Source organism: Hylobates moloch, unplaced genomic scaffold (genome assembly GCF_009828535.3).
Source record: "Hylobates moloch isolate HMO894 unplaced genomic scaffold, HMol_V3 SCAFFOLD_1, whole genome shotgun sequence".
In the NCBI taxonomy this organism is placed as follows: Eukaryota; Metazoa; Chordata; class Mammalia; order Primates; family Hylobatidae; genus Hylobates; species Hylobates moloch.
In genome coordinates, this window is record NW_026652276.1 from 173055022 (window position 1) to 173072163 (window position 17142).

General features: G+C 40.0%; 1 protein-coding gene across 2 annotated transcripts in view; it reads left to right on the plus strand.

The window, feature by feature from the left end:
- Positions 1-16612, plus strand: part of ABCB1 (ATP binding cassette subfamily B member 1) — a 217537-nt gene extending 200925 nt beyond the window's left edge. For both annotated transcript variants that reach the window (XM_032761171.2, XM_032761172.2), the window contains 5 exons: positions 1263-1419; positions 2489-2686; positions 8418-8624; positions 11877-12023; positions 13478-16612. In XM_032761171.2, coding sequence (XP_032617062.1) covers positions 1263-1419; positions 2489-2686; positions 8418-8624; positions 11877-12023; positions 13478-13684 — 916 coding nt within the window. In that variant the 3' untranslated portion in view covers positions 13685-16612. The remainder of the gene's footprint in view (positions 1-1262; positions 1420-2488; positions 2687-8417; positions 8625-11876; positions 12024-13477) is intronic.
- The last annotated feature ends 530 nt before the right edge of the window (positions 16613-17142 follow it).

The following is a 17142-nucleotide window of genomic DNA, read 5'->3' on the forward strand; positions in this document are numbered from 1 at the left end:
CCTGTAAGGTCCTTCCCAACTTTGTTTATGATTAATCATAAAGTTTAACTTTATGTTTATGATTAATCATAAAGTTTAACTTTATGTTTATGATTAATCATAAAGTTTAACTTTATGTTTATGATTAATCATAAAGTTTAACTTTATGATTCCCATGTCATAGATAAGAACGTCAATGCATCTTAGGAGCAACATGATATCTGATTCTGTAAGAAACTTTCTTTTTGTTGCACAATTCATAGGTTTTTAAGAATCTGATGTAATTCCAACATCACTGACTGTATCCATTGTTGATCACCACAATAATGCTGTGTAACAACCAGCCACTAAACCTCAGAGACTTACATATTTTTGCCCACAAACCTGTGGGTTAGCTGTGAGGTTCTACTGATCTGGATTAGGCATAGTGGATCTCAGCTGGACTTACTCATGTGTCTGTAGTGGGTTGTGTCTGTAGCTTGTTGGTTGGGGTTCACACAGCTCTCCTCCATGTGTGCCTCATCCTCCAGCAGGCTAGCCTGGGTTTGAGACAGTGGCAGAATTCTGAGAGAGAGAGAGAGAGAGAGAAAGAGAGAGAGAACACATGCATGCATGCTCACAAAGCATATAAGGCTCCCTGAGTCATAGGCTTGGAACTGGCAAAAGTGATTTCCACCGTATCCTGTTGGCCAAAGCAAGTCACAAGGCCAGCCCAGATCCAAAGGGTGCTGCAAAGGTCACAGTGCAAGAAGATGAGGATACAGAGAGAGGTGGAAAAAAAATGGGCCATTTTTCAATCAATCCATCACATTTACATGAACTTATAAGGAAATGTGTTTGTTTTATTTTTAACATCTGTTTTATAACTATTAGAGGCAAAGCTCTCTGGTTACAGAAGTGTAAACTTTTGCCCAACCATGGTGGCTCACACCTATAATCCCAGCACTTTTGGAGGCTGAAGGAGGAGGTTTACTTCAGCCCAGTAGTTCGAGACCAGCCTGGGCAATGTAGGGAGACCCCCATCTCTACAAAAAATAAAATGATTAGCTGGTGTGGTCATGCACAGTTGTAGTCCCAGCTACTACAGAGGCTGAGGTGGGAAGATCGCTTAAGCCCTGGAGATCATATCTTTAGTGAGCTCTGATTGCACTACTGCACTCCACTCCAGCCTGGGCAACACAGGAAGACCCCACCTTAAAAAAAAAAAAAAAAAAAAAGGAGTGTCAGCTTTCTAGCATTGTGATCGTAACGCTGTGCACATGTTTTGTGTTTGTGCTTTCCAGAGTATTTTCAGCTGTTGTCTTTGGTGCCATGGCCGTGGGGCAGGTCAGTTCATTTGCTCCTGACTATGCCAAAGCCAAAGTATCAGCAGCCCACATCATCACGATCATTGAAAAATCCCCTTTGATTGACAGCTATAGCACGGAAGGCCTAAAGCCGGTGAGTTTGATGTTTCAACTGTTTGATCTACTCCTGACTCCTGAATGAAAGTATTTTAAGTGGGAACTTAATAAAATTTGTACTTTCAAATATGCTGATGATAAAATAAAACTTCCTAGATCATAGATTCCTTTCAATAACTGCTAATAATATACATCAACATTCAGTACTTTTACATAGCAAAGGTTATAGGGAAATAGGAATACTGCTCACTTTATAAGCAAAACCTATTAATCAGATTTTTTAAAAACAATTTTTTTAGAGACAGAGTCTTACTCTGTCATCCAGGCTGGAGTGCAGTAGTATGATCATAGCTCACTGCAGCCTTGACCTTATGGGATCAAGTGATCCTCCTGCCTCAGCCTCCCAAGTAACTGGGACTACAAGCACGTGCCATCATGCCCAGCTAATTTTTTAATTATTTGTAGAGACAGGGTCTCATTATGTTGCCCAGGCTGGTTACCAGATTTTACTGTATGCAAGTTACTGTATTCCTGAGGAACAGATTTGAGTTATTGTAGCTGTATTGCATATTCACATTGTCTTAACAATACATGCTATGAAAGCTTTTACTCTTTTAGATCTCATTTATTAAATTCTAGCAGTCTGAGGTCAAGCACAGTGGCTCATGCCTGTAATCCCAGCACTTTGGGAGGCCGAGGTGGGTGGATCACTTGAGGTCAGGAGTTCGAGACCAGCCTGGCCAATATGGTGAAACCCCATCTCAAATAAAAATAATTAAAAAAAAAGATTAGCTGGGTGTGGTGGCACATGCCTGTAATTCCAGCTACTTGGGAGGCTGAGGTACGAGAATTGCTTGAACCTGGGGGGTGGAGGTTGCAGTGAGCTGAGATCATGCCACTGCACTCCAGCCTGGGTGACAGAGTGAGACTCTGTCTCAAAAAAACAAAAAATAAATAAATAATAAAATAAATACTAGCAGTTTGAAGAGAAGCCAATTGTAACACAAATTAATTATCTTCTGACACCTGGTAATCAAGGGAGTTAGCTATACACTTTATTTTCAGTATTGCAGCATTCAAATTTACTGTTATTCTTCTCATTGCAGAACACATTGGAAGGAAATGTCACATTTAGTGAAGTTGTATTCAACTATCCCACCCGATCGGACATCCCAGTGCTTCAGGGACTGAGCCTGGAGGTGAAGAAGGGCCAGACACTGGCCCTGGTGGGCAGCAGTGGCTGTGGGAAGAGCACAGTGGTCCAGCTCCTGGAGCGGTTCTACGACCCCTTGGCAGGGAAAGTGGTGAGCACACTTTCACATTTAGCTCAGTTCAGGTTTTCATCATCCAAATGTCTGAATGTATTTAATTCTCAACTATAAGCCATGTTTTTTCAAACCTTTAAACAACAGTCCCACTTGGATAAAGTCTGACAGCTTAAATATGGTCTCCAAGTGGTGTCATCTGTCCCAGCCAACTTCTCCAGGCTCCCCTCAACACTACCCCTCTACCCTCCTTTGCAAGCACCCTTTGTACCACCCATCTCCCTTGCTGTACTTAGGTTTCAGCTGACTTGAGAAGAACAAACAAAAATGGAAGTAGCCAGAAAGATACAGGACAGGTGCGAGGAGTGAGATGAAAGCCAAGGATAGAGACTGTTTCAAAGATGGTGGTCAGCAATGACAGATGGTATAGAGAGATTGGGTAAGGAGGAGACTGAGAAGACATGATAGAATCTAGCAATGAATGGGCTATTTCTGACATTTTAAAATATTCTTAGTGAAGTAGTGATGGTAGGAAACAGTTAAGGGTGGCTGAAGTATGGTTAGGGGGAGAAATGGAGATGTAAGTGAGCATAGATTATCAACAAGATGGAAAGTAAAAGAAAGGCAAATAAGGACAGCACTTGAGTGGGGAGGCAGAGTCCAGGGAAAATGTTTAGGGGGTGAACTCTTGAGCATTTTTATGGTTGGGGATGAGACAAAATCATTGATGGAGAGAAGGCATTGAAACATCATCTAAGGAAAAAAAAAGTAGAATCAACAAATTTGAGAAATGTATAAAGAACCTGGAAGTATGCTCTTTTGTCTTAGTTGCTGGGGATGAGAGAGGTGTCTGGCAGGGAGTAGTGAGTTTAAATGACTATGATGGGGGATAGGAAAGAAGAGAAACTAGGAAGGAATAGAACTAACAGCAAGACATTTTCATTATGTAGGCATGTAATGAGTTGTACTGAGAAGTGATATTTAAAATTCTTAACAATGGGAACAGCATGGACACTGACCAATCAGAATGGACGCCTGCTGGTACAAGTCAGATGGATGCCCACCCGCTGTGTATGGACCCTAGTAGCATTTAATGACTCAAATGAAAAGAGGGTTTTCAATCTTTAGTCTAGGACTCTTTTTACTTCCTCACAGCAGTCACTGTTACTCATAAATGTTTGTTATTGTATTCAAAGACAGTTATGCCTTTATTCAGTTTACTCTTAAATCATTACAAGCTTGTTCCCTACTTTTACTCTCTTGCTTTATATTTTCTGTGAACTCTGATTTTGTCCTTCAATTTTGTGGTGAGCTTAAAAACAGGACTCTAAATAAAGACGTTGCTGACAGCCAAAGCAATTAGAGGAGGAAATGTTAGCTCTCAGACACTGATTATGGCCCTCAACAGACAGTTATTAAGTGGTGTGTTAAAGATTGTGCTATAATGAATTGTAGGGCATGATATCTGCTCTCAAATACTTTAACTGAGGAGATGGGGTATATACTTTTGTGAGTTAAAGAAGATAGGCCTAGAGCTAGTTCTTAAGAGATAAAGATTTGCATATGGGTGAACAGTAGGGATGACATTCAATGTAAGAGAAAATACAAGCTGTGATCAGCGATTTGTTCCCAATGCAGCAAATAGGACACTTTGGCTGAAATGGGAGTTTAGTTTGAGTAGTGGTTCTCAAACTTTTCTGATGATAACTCATGTAGGAAAGATTTAAAAATGTCACCATCCACTAATGTACTCATAGTCACTTTCCAGTGGGAAAAACACTTGGTGATAACAAAATGTTGGAGTTGAAAACAACAATACAGTACAGCACAATAATGATACAATAAGGAATAATTAATGATTATTCTGCAAGTATATAAACACAAGCAGAACATAATAAAACATGGACAGCATCAGTTACAGTTCAGAGTAGGAAACAGAAACCGCACTAGGTATTTCAAGTAGATAAGTATTTAATAAAGGGAATTACATGCTTACAAAATCTTTGGAAGGGCTGGAAGAGTGAAAGAAAAGGAGGCTACTTGCTCCCAGACTTCCAAATCACAGCACTGCAGCTGTGATTCTGTAACCAAGAAGCTGCAGAAAATTATGCCGATGTCACAGCTGTTCCAAATTTAAAGACACGAGACTAGAATCTGGCTGTTGCAGAAATTTTTGTCTGCCAAAGATGAGTTAAGCCATTAGCTTACCACAGCTGCTGAAGGAGAGCTGGCGTCTACCTCCCAGATTTTACACTGTGCATCTCCCATAGACCCTGACTTACTTCCAGAACCAAGGGAAACTGGGAAATAGTTTTTAGCCTTCTTGTCCCTTGATGTATAAAAGGTCAGACACAGAAGTATTTGAAAATGAATGCTGAGTGCGTAGGACAGTAAGCATCCCACGACATTATTGATAATGCACTGAAAACACAGTGTCCTCATTTATTGCAGGAATATCCATTATCTTCTCCTGTGCATTTGCACTAGGGCTTGGAAATACTGCCAGATGGTGCACTGCAGCCAGGCTTCTTAGCAGAAAGTGTCCACAATAAACTCCAGTAAATGTACAAAGTTTTGTTTATGGACATCAATGAGTAGCCCTGAATAACTCAGTGGATTACTACTAATTAGTTTTTATTGCCATGTAAAAATGAGTCTGTGGATTTGAGCATAAGAATTAAAGAAAGGATTGAGGACCCCCTGAAGTCAGGAAATTCTCGTGACCGCCAGTGGACCTTGAATCCCACGTTGAAAAACATTGACCTGAAGTGGTGGTTCTCAAGCTTCGGTGAATATTAGAATGGCCTAAAGAGCTAGTAAAAAACACAGCCAGCCTGGATTATTCAAGTAGGCTAGGGTTTGGCCTTTTATTTTTATAATATTCCGAGGTGATTCTGATGCCAACCATCATTCGAGAGCCACTGAACAGGTAAACTTGAAGAAAGATTTAGGCTAAATTGTGGAGAGTCTTGAATAATTAAGGTATGAAATTGTGAAGATGGGAGGATCCTCCAAGTTTTGAGGGACCTGAAGGTTATACAATTGTAGGGATTCAACTTAAAGTAAAAAAAAATTTTTTGAATGTGAAATTAGATACAAAAGTGGATATTTACTTCAAATGAAAAAAAAAATCATAACCAAATACTGGAAGCTTAAAGATTCTGGTCTCTTTCATTTTTAGGCAATTTATCATCAACACTTATAGGGAAGAGCTTCCTCACTACAGCCTTGCCTCCCTCCCACCCAGAAAACTGTTCGACTTCCCAGAATTTACATGTAATTGAGGGCTCTTGAAGCTTAACCTTCATCAGCGTCACTGTTAAATCACCCCTGCTTTGAGTCTTCCCCTTACCTTTCCTGTCTCCCATTTCCAGTCTCTCCCATATACAACAGTCAGAGCCCCCTTTGGGATACAGTTAGAAGCTGCTTGTCATTGTCTGGTTATTACCCAAGAAGTGCCTGGGCCAAGATAGGGGCATTTCCCTTTCAAGGGGGGACACAAAGTATCTTTCAGTTGTGGGGTTACCAAAACCCAACCTATAGTGTTTAGATCCAGTCATGGTTTTCCCCCAATTACTATTGTGTGACCTTGTATAAGTTACTTAACTTTGCTCATTTCCTTATCAGTAAAATGGGAATTAACATCACAGTGACCTTATAAGTGTTGCTGTGAAGGTTAAACAAGAGACTGTATGAGACATGCTTATCACAGAAACTACAACGTTGTCAGTGCTTGATTTTTAAAAATCAATTATTATTTCACAGTAAATATGCATAGAAGAATACACATTTAACATTTACATTTTTGCGCTAATGAAAGCAAGCAATAGATTTCACAATCTATAATAGAGATAGCCGATCATTTTAATCTGGCCTTTCATTATCTCTTACCAATATGTTTACTTTCCTAGTTATATTTTTATTTAGGCCAGGATTTTTTGAGCACTTCTCATAGATACCCCAGAGTTCCTTGGTCTTCCCTCAGACCAACACCACTCCTCAGCCAAAGAAGCTCTGCTTCTTTGATCTGTTTTACATTCTAGGCATCTAAACTTGTTTTACTTAAAGAAAGAATTCTTCAATCAACACAGGTTTTAAATAGTTTGCAATTCTAGGGTATTATGCGGGGACGAGGAGGCCGAAGAGTGTATTCAGTGTAGGGAAGAAACTCATTATAACTTGCTGAGATCATTCAGATTTGCCTGTGATTATATTAGTTAGGCAGTGTCTGTTTTCCTCCCAGGGGTATAAACCTGGAAAATTAAAACAAAAACAAAAGCAAAAACCAAACTCCTCCTTTCCTTAAATTTCCACTTCTCAAGTACAGTGTTTTATCTAACAAGATCTGCTGCTTAGCCACATCCTTGTTTGGCTTTTACTGTCTCTCTCCACCCTCTACTTTCCACCTTCATTTATTAACATTGTAAGGAAGCCTGGAGCATACATGTGTGGAATAGTCTCCATGGCAACTCAGCTTGGAACTAATAAGGTTATGGGAGAGCTTCCATCCCTGCACCTGCCACTGTCACAAGCAGAAGCCATGTTCCTGTAGCAAAGATTGTACCCTACTGCTACCCAGCTGTCCCCTTGAGGCACCCAGCCACGCACATGGGATACAGAGAGTATATGGCTCAGTACACACTTGTCACTACTATTAGAAAAGCTCAAAGCTGAGTCACTGGTGCCTTCTTCAGAAGGGATGAACAGCTCTCTCACTTGAATGCCAGAAAATTCTCTTGCAAAGCAGACCTATCTGGCAGACATATTTGAATCAGAGTAGGGCTTGTTATCAGCAAGGCTGTAAGGTGCCCTCCCCAGTCTTCTGCAGGATAATCCAGGGAGCCAGATTATAGAGAAAGGGCAGCTTTCTCTTCCTACTCATCTGGATCAGTATTTAGGATCTCCATTCACCCTTTCCTACCCCTGTTCACCTATCCATCCCCCGTAGTTCCTGACCTGCAAACCTATTATGTGGTCATAGTTGTTATTTATTTCCATGCTAATCCTGGGCACTGTGTCTCTGAAAAATGGAGATTTAAGAATAAGGCTGTCAGGATACATCTCAGAAGTATTAGGCATTGTATTAGTGTGGCTGCTATAACCACTTGCCACAAATTCAGTGGCTTAAAACAACACCAATTTATGACTTTACACTTTTGGAGGTCAGAAGTCTAAAATAGGTCTCAGTGGGCTCATATCAAGTGTCAGGAGGGCTGTGTTCCTTCTAGAGGCTCCAAAGGATGATCTGTTTTCTTGCTTGTGGCCCCTTCCTCCATTTTCAAAACCAGCAGTGGCTGGTTGAGTCTTTCTCACACTGCATTTGCTGATACCCTCCTCCCTCCTTCTTCTTCAGTTAAGAGCCCTTATGATTACATTAGGTTCACCAAGATAATTCAGGATAATCTTATTTTACAGTCAGCTGATTAGCAACCTTACATCTACTATTTTAGTTTCTTTTTGCCATGTAACATAACACATTCACAGGATCCAGGGATTAGGACATAGATGTCTTGTGGGAGAGGGAACATTATTCTGCCTACCACATGCATACATCAGAAACCATGGTTGAAACACAGGAAACATGACAGTTCCTCAAAGCATACAATTATGACCTTGTTGCATTAACCTTAACTATCCAAATTTTAGTCACACAAACTTTTCCTTAATCTCACAGTAACTAGGCAGTTTCAGTGCAAGAAATAATGATGTTAATTGTGCTACATTCAAAGTGTGCTGGTCCTGAAGCTGATCTGTGAACTCTTGTTTTCAGCTGCTTGATGGCAAAGAAATAAAGCAACTGAATGTTCAGTGGCTCCGAGCACACCTAGGCATCGTGTCCCAGGAGCCCATCCTGTTTGACTGCAGCATTGCTGAGAACATTGCCTATGGAGACAACAGCCGGGTGGTGTCACAGGAAGAGATTGTGAGGGCAGCCAAGGAGGCCAACATACATGCCTTCATCGAGTCACTGCCTAATGTAAGTCTCTCTCCAAATAAACAGCCTGGGAGCATGTGGCAGCCTCCCTGGCCTACAGTTTGATTTATAAGGGGCTGGTTTCCCAGAATGAAGAGAAATTAGCAACCAAATCACACCCTTACCTGTATACAAGCATCTGGCCACACTTCCTATTTGGGTTAGATGTTACCTTTACCTGATCGCCTGACCCTCCTTGTGAGGAAGGGATGAAAGTGTTCGACCACTTCAGGTTTAGGAGAGAGGAACATTTCTGGGATAGGAGAGCTGGAACAATTGTCTCGATCCAAAGCTATAGGCTTGAGGCTCCACCTTTTTCAGCCTTAGGGATAAGTACAATATCTGGGAAGCCTTTCCCTTCAAGTCCAAGTACAGAGTCTGGGTCTCCACCTGCACATGCTGCTTCTGGCCTGCTGAGGAAGTAGGCATGACTGTCTCTCCCCATGTCTCTCCCCTATTTCTCTTCCTTCTTCCTTCTTGCAGCTCTCTCCCAAGCCTCAAACCTCACTGTGGAGTCAGTCCAGTCCGGAGGGCTGAACCCATGCCAGAAAGAGTGCTCTCTCTGAATAAGGGTTGAGCCATTAAGGTGACCATGGTATCGTGTAATCTCTCATCATCATACATTTCATGGGCCTCAAACTTTGTTTACAGTAAATGGTTGAAATCTTTTCTAGGGCTCCCTGGGCTGTTGTCCTATGGGTGTCCTCTGAATTCCTCCTAGGAAGTTGGATAAATGGAACCTCTCACCCTCTCTTAAGCCCTCTTAGGTCCTGTATATTAGTTTTTGTGTTTTGTTTTGTTTTGGAATACAAGTTGAATATTCCTTGTCCAAAATACTTGGGACCAGAAGTGTTTTGGATTTTGGAATATTTGCATATACATAATTCACTTATATTTCATGTATACCTTATATACATAGCCAGAAGGCAGTTTTATACAAATTTTTAATAACTTTGAGCATGAAACAAAGTTTTGACTGTGTTTTGACTGTGACCTGTCACATGAGATCAGGTGTGAAATTTTCCACTTGTGGCATCACGTTGGTGCTCAAAAAGTTTCAGAATTTCAGATTTTGAATTTTTTGAATTATGGATGCTCAACCTGTATTAAAAGTCCAAAATTAGATTTTTTCCAACTTTTATTTTAGATTTAGGGGGTACATGTACAGGTTTATTATACCTGGGTATACTGCATGATGCTGAGGTTTCAGGATACAAATGATCCTGTCACCCAGATATGGAGCACAGAACTCAATAGGTAGTTTTTCAGCCCTTACCCCCCTTCCCTTCCTACTCTAATAGTCCTCAGTTTCTATTGTTGCCACTTTTCATCTATGAGTACCTGATGTTTAGCTCCCACTTATAAGTGAGAACATGCAGCATTTGGCTTTCTGTTCCTGCATTACTTTGCTTGGGATAATGGCCTCCAGCTGCATCCATGTTGCTGCAAAAGTTAGGTCTTATATTTTGAAGTGCTTCTCAACCTAGGTAATCTACCTCACCCATTATCACCAGTTATGCTCTTTATTCTAAGGAAGTGCCCCCTAAAACAAAGCTCAGGAGCCTCAACCCGGCAGGGAAGACAGTTTCCTCAGGAGGCAGGCAAGCAACAGCAGGTGGCTCTCTTTCCCAAGATTCCCTTCTTCCATAGGCTCTTCTTTGGATAACTGCTGACACCAATCTCATTAAATCTCAGGGAGGTGGCCTTGTCTCCCACCCTCCTTTCACAGTCTAGCCCAACTAGATAATTGACCCTTCTCCAGGTTCAAACATTTAAAACAGAAAGCTCCAATCCCCTTTACTGTTGAGAGGATAGTGGTTCTCAAGTATAGACACGGATCAGCATCACCTGAGAACCTGTTAGGACTGCAGATCCAGCAATCCACGTTTTAAGAGCCCAGGTAATACTGATGCAGGCTCAAGTTGGGGAACCACTGGGCTAGGGGTTAATAAAACACAAACACAGAGAGTAACTATTATCTATCTTCTTAAATATACTTTGCCCCTCTGGCATTTGTCTACCACAGGGACTTCAACCTTTCTGGGATCCTGGTCTCTAATCTGTCACACAGAACACACTTGTAGACACCATAATTCTCTTCCTCAGTGTCTAGACCAGGAGAGAAAAGGTAAAGCCCCTAAGTCCTATTACCTAAGGATCCACTTCTCCTAAGTGATTAATACTAGGATTTACCTCACCCTGTAGGTGGCTGGTTTAGTTACCTCCTTGTAAGATTGCTGCACTGCCTTTATCTGCCTCAACAGTATCAGTACTATATCAAGAGTGCAACTAGTAAACCCTCCACTCACATGAGACACACTTCAGTGCTCCTGCCTACTGAGACAGCCACAGCTCTGGGGTACAGTCAGTTCCAAGCATCTGCCAAAACCTCATCTGGTGTCTTCTCCCTCTATTTACAGGGGGAACCCAGGGCTGAGTGCCACAAAACTAGGGTCACCAGATACAGCAAATAAAAATAGGCAACCCTGTACTAAAATTTCAGCCTGGCAAGGGCCTGGAAATAATAAGATAGTATTGTTTTCTAGGTTACAAGTGCAGTCACTCCTGTTTCTGCTCTCTCCTGAGTAACCTTTAACTGCTGTCCCTGTCATCATAGTGAATAGTTGGTGACAATTATCCATTGTGGGAAACAATATAGGAAGAATTTTGGGAGCACTCTAACAGCAAAAATGTTTAAAAAGGAGATGTTCATTTTCAAAGTTAGATGTCAAAATGGAATCCTTTAAGTAGCATCCATTAAAATTGTTTAAGTGTTGGAGATACTTTCATAAAAACAGACACTAAAAGGCTAACATCCCAAGAATGTCTTTCCTCAATTTAAAATCATGCAGAGAGTGTCACCTGCTGGTTACAAGTAAGATGAGCTTCAATTATTTTATTATGAATACTTTGTTCAAATCAAATTTCCTTTCTCCTGCCAATCTTTGTCCCAAATATAATGAAACCAGAAGACGGAAGATACTAACGTTGCAACAATATTCTTCTTCGTTAAAATACTGACCTGTTTACACTAAAACATATCATCTTACGGTCCAAACATTTATTTTCAAATAGATAGTAAACCTGCCATTTTGGGCTTTTTTACTGTTCTTTCCTAAATTATTCATGAGCCATTTTTAGCTTCTGAACCTAAATTTTTGGAGTGTATAGAATCGTCTATTCTACTTTCTATAAGCAAGCTGTTAGAACTTTACTTTCAGTTCTACTTTCTTAACAACAAAACCTTATTTACAGAAATATAGCACTAGAGTAGGAGACAAAGGAACTCAGCTCTCTGGTGGCCAGAAACAACGCATTGCCATAGCTCGTGCCCTTGTTAGACAGCCTCATATTTTGCTTTTGGATGAAGCCACATCAGCTCTGGATACAGAAAGTGAAAAGGTAAGAATTTAAATTGGGTTCATCCATACTTCAATCAGTCATCCTTAAAAATGCTGTATTCTCCATAGTAAAGAACAAAATGTAGCCAGATTATTTTGTTACTTACATCACCTTTCAGTAAAATGTAAACACCTTCTGTAGCTGTTATTCAGGAGAGTAAAGATGACACAAGGCAGATTAGTCTTAGAGCACATATGCTTCATAAACCATCGCTAGATCACTTTGCGTTGACCTAAGAAGCTGCTTTCAGGAGCCGTATTTCCTACTTCTACTGGCAGCATCTCTTCAGCAACCATAAGGAAAAGTGGTAGGGTAAGACAATGTTAAAATCTGCTGTACCTTTTAAGATAAATATTAGCAATCATTTCTAGTCAGTGTAAAGGTTAAGAATTCAGATGATCTGAACGACGAACTCAGTATGAGGTATTCTCTACTTTACAATAAAAAAATTCGGGGTCGGGAGTCTGTATTTGGCCTTTGCTCAGGCTTCTTGAATTTACTGTGAGCTGGATTTGAGGTCTGTTTTCAAGGATGTTGTAACATCCTTGAAACTAAGGTAAACACATTAGTAAATGTTTTTAAATGAGTCAGTGAACCGTATTTACTGCCTTAACTTTAGAGTAGATGACTGCTGTCCGGCACCTACTGCCGTGGCTCACACCTGTAACCCCAACACTTTGGAAGGCTGAGGTGGGAGGATCACTTGAGCCCAGGAGTTTTGAGACTAGCCTGGGTAACATAGAGAGACCTTGTCTCTACAAAAAATAAAATAATTAGCTAGGCATGGCGGTGGGAACCTGTAATCCCAGCTACTCAGGAGGCTGTGGTGGAAGAATCGCTTGAGCCCAGGAGGTTGAGGCTGCAGTAAGCCATGATTGCGCCACTACACTCCACCCCGGTGACAGAGTGAGGCCCTGTTTCAAATAAAGAAAAAAAATGTTAGGGGTAGATAACTGCTGCCTCGGAACTAACCCAAATTAGGGTTCAGTCATCTTCCGATATGACAAATCCTTTGTTTTCAAAAACCTGTTCTATTTCACTGACACCTTGTTTAGCAGGATCTATTGCTGTATCGTTGTGGAGCTTTTTTTTTTTTTTTTGAGATGGAGTCTCGCTCTGTCACCCAGGCTGGAGCACAGTGGCGCAATCTTGGCTCCCTGCAAGCTCTGCCTCCCGGGTTCATGCCATTCTCCTGCCTCAGCCTCCCGACTAGCTGGGACTACAGGCGCCCACCACCACTCCTGGCTAATTTTTTGTATTTTTAGTAGAGACGGGGTTTCACTGTGTTAGCCAGGATGGTCTCAATCTGACCTCATGATCTGCCTGCCTTGGCCTCCCAAAGTGCTGGGATTACAGGCATGAGCAACTGCGCCTGTCCTGTTGTGGACTTTTTATGGAAGAGGAATTAGGGAAAAGAACTATTATGAGAATTAATCTATGTGATTATGGAATAGGTTGTCCAAGAAGCCCTGGACAAAGCCAGAGAAGGCCGCACCTGCATTGTGATTGCTCACCGCCTGTCCACCATCCAGAATGCAGACTTAATAGTGGTGTTTCAGAATGGCAGAGTCAAGGAGCACGGCACGCATCAGCAGCTGCTGGCACAGAAAGGCATCTATTTTTCAATGGTCAGTGTCCAGGCTGGAACAAAGCGCCAGTGAACTGTGACTGTATGAGATGTTAAATACTTTTTAATATTTGTTTAGATATGGCATTTATTCAAAGTTAAAAGCAAGCACTTACAGAATTATGAAGAGGTATCTGTTTAACATTTCCTCAATCAAGTTCAGAGTCTTCAGAGACTTCGTAATTAAAGGAACAGAGTGAGAGACAACATCAAGTGGAGAGAAATCATAGTTTAAACTGCATTATAAATTTTATAACAGAATTAAAGTAGATTTTTAAAGATAAAATGTGTAATTTTGTTTATATTTTCTCATTTGGACTGTAACCGACTGCCTTGCTGAAAGATTACAGAAGTAGCAAAAAGTATTGAAATGTTTGCATAAAGTGTCTATAATAAAACTAAACTTTCATATGACCGGAAGTCATCTTGTCCAAACTGCCTGTGAATATATCTTCTCTCATTTGGAATATTGTAGATAACTTCTGCTTTAAAAATGTTTTCTTTAAATGTATCTACTCATTTTTGTGGGAATGGTTAAGCAGTTTAAATAATTCCTGTTGTATATGTCTATTCACATTGGGTCTTACAGAACCATCTGGCTTCATTCTTCTTGGACTTGATCCTGCTTATTCTTGCATTTCCACATTAAGGTGGCTCTCAAACCCAAAACACAGATCAATATAAGATTTTAGGAGGTGGGGTGAGGCACAATTATGAAGCGCATATTATTCAGATGTACAGTAAATACTTTGCATTGCTTTTATAAAGGGTTCTTTAAGGATTTTTAAAGATTTTTACACTTCCAAAGTACATTTACTTTTTGTCTTGATAATGAATCACTTTTGCCAGTAATTGGCCTCTTCCAAAAGTGATCCTTCTGACTTACAGATGTTTAAAATGTGCCATGAGTTTAACTACATCTTGATACAAACATGATGAAAAAAGAAAAAAATATATTCCAAAGGTTGGTACTCTGGATGACAATTTTTTTAAAATTAGCCAAAAAGCATTATTAACATTATAAACTATATTTACTATAAACAATTGCTATCTTAAATAAGGAACTTCTAAGAATAAAAAAAAGAAGCCATCACCTCCAGGAAAAAAAATAGGAAAGGTTATAATCAGGTAATTCTCAAAGAAGAAATGCATGAGAAAAATGTATACAGTTTCAACAATCAAATAAATGCAAATTAAAACAAAATACCATTTTTTTGTCTTGTAATTTAATGATGAATAAAAAAATCTAATGTGACATTCCTTGTTAGTTGAATTGGTCATTGATATAAACTTCTCTGTTATTTGATAATGTAAGTAAAAAATGTAAATGTATATCCTTCAAGACAGCAATTGTAATTCTAAGGATTTAAGAGATATGTAAAAGGATACTTTTAGTAGCATTACTTATAATATTGAAAATTGGAAAGATCTAAATATTTAACAGTAAGAGATTATACATTAAATTTTGGTGTATTCACAAAATGGAATACCATATAATCATTAGAAAATTAAGTTGAAGAATATTACAAAATATAATTTGTATGAAGAAAAAATGGTTGCCAAATGGCTTGAACAATATGGTGGCTTCTTTTATATTATATATATAATATAAATCTATATTTATGTATCTATAGTTATCTATCTATATTTATATATCTGTAACTATAGATACAGTTTATATATATCTAATTTTATATATATTATGTATAATTTTATATATATAATATATATATTTAAACTTCTGAGAGACAGTCAAAAATAAACCAGAATTAGAAATGATTTTATCTCCTAAGTTTTTAGCTGTTGTTTTAAAATTTTAAGGCTCTAAAAAGTGTGCTTAGTTTAGGAAATTTTGATAAATTTATGTGAATAGAAGCATAAAACCATGTCACTTGGTTTGACTTCTTAAAAATTTTTCCCCCAACTCTTTGTATGTCTGCTGTAAGGACACTTTCTTTCTTTTTTTTTTTTGAAGCGTAGTCTTGCTCTGTTGACCAGGCTAGACTAGAGTGCAGTGGTGATCTTGGCTCACTGCAACCTCCACCTCTGGGTTCAAGCGATTCTCTTGCCTCAGCCTCCTGAGTAGCTGGGATAAAATTTCTTAGATGTCTATAAAAAGAAAAATAAAAGTATTTTTTACTGTCATTTGCACAGTCTAGTTGCTATAGTCGGTGACACTCGCTGGCTGTCTCTGAACCATGTTTCCCTGTTCACTGTTTTGCCCTGGCTGGAGCTGCATGGAGGTGGAGCCCCTCCTAGGGCCTCCAGCTTTTTCTGCTTGAGTATATTGCTGCCCCTTTAGCATTAAAGGCTGGCAGAGAGGGGGTGCTCTTTTTCACACAATTTATTTTCTCCAAATTTACCTCACAGTGTCAATTACCATATTCAACCAGTGATCTCAGATGCAACAAATGATTTTAGTACAAGCAAAGTCTCACTCAGAGACATGTACACCATTATTTGTAACACTCTTACAGTAACTCTGGTAAAAAGTAAGAGAAGCAGAAGTTCTTATGTTTAAGAAACATTTTCTTGAGTGACACAAAAGGTGATTACAGTAGTGAAGCTGTAGGACTATGTGATTAAGTACCAAACTGTGTCACACATCATAGATAATAGTTAAAAGCATGTGATATGATTTGGCTCTGTGCCTCCACCCAAATCTCATGTTGAATTGTAATCCCCAACGTTGGGGAATGGACCTGGTGGGAGGTGATTGGATTGTGGCAGCAGATTTTCCCTTTGTTGTTCTCATGATAGTGAGTGAGTTCTCACAAGATCTGGTTGTTTAAAAGTGTGTAGCACTTCCTGCTTCCCTCTGTCTCTCTCCTGCCACCATGGGAAGATGTTTTTCCTTCCCCTTCACCCTTCTGCCATGATTATAAGCTTCCTGAGGCCTCCCCACCCATGCCTGCTGTACAGCCTGTGGAATTGTGAGTCAATTAAACCTATTTTCTTTATACATGACCAAGTGTTGGGTAGTTCTTCATAGCAGTGTGAGAATGGATGAATGCAGCAGAGTAGCGGGAGTGTGCATAGCACAGAGGCTGCCTGGTGGGAAGGGACTGTGTTGTTTGTTGTGTTGTGTTTCATAGTCAGCTGTGTACATTTGTCTCCTCAGCAGGGCCACATGCTCTGTGAAGGCTGGGTGACACTGTATTTATCTTGGTGTCCCCAAAAGCCTAGAAACAGTGTCTTAGGCATAGTAGACACTCACCAAATGTCTGGTGAAGTAAATTATGGGATGTTGGTGAGGTACCAAATTTAGGTGGGTCCAAATTGTGGTAAGCCTAGAATGCCAGGAAGAGGAATTCAGATTTGAAGAGAGAGAAAATGAAAAACCATTGATGACTCTGAATAGGAGCATAATGTGGTGAAAATACTGGTACCCACCCAGAGGGATTGGACAGGAAAAGCCCTGCAGTGAGTTGAATGGTGGCCTCCAAAAAGGCATCTCCGCATCCTCATTCTCAGAACCTATGAATGTGACTT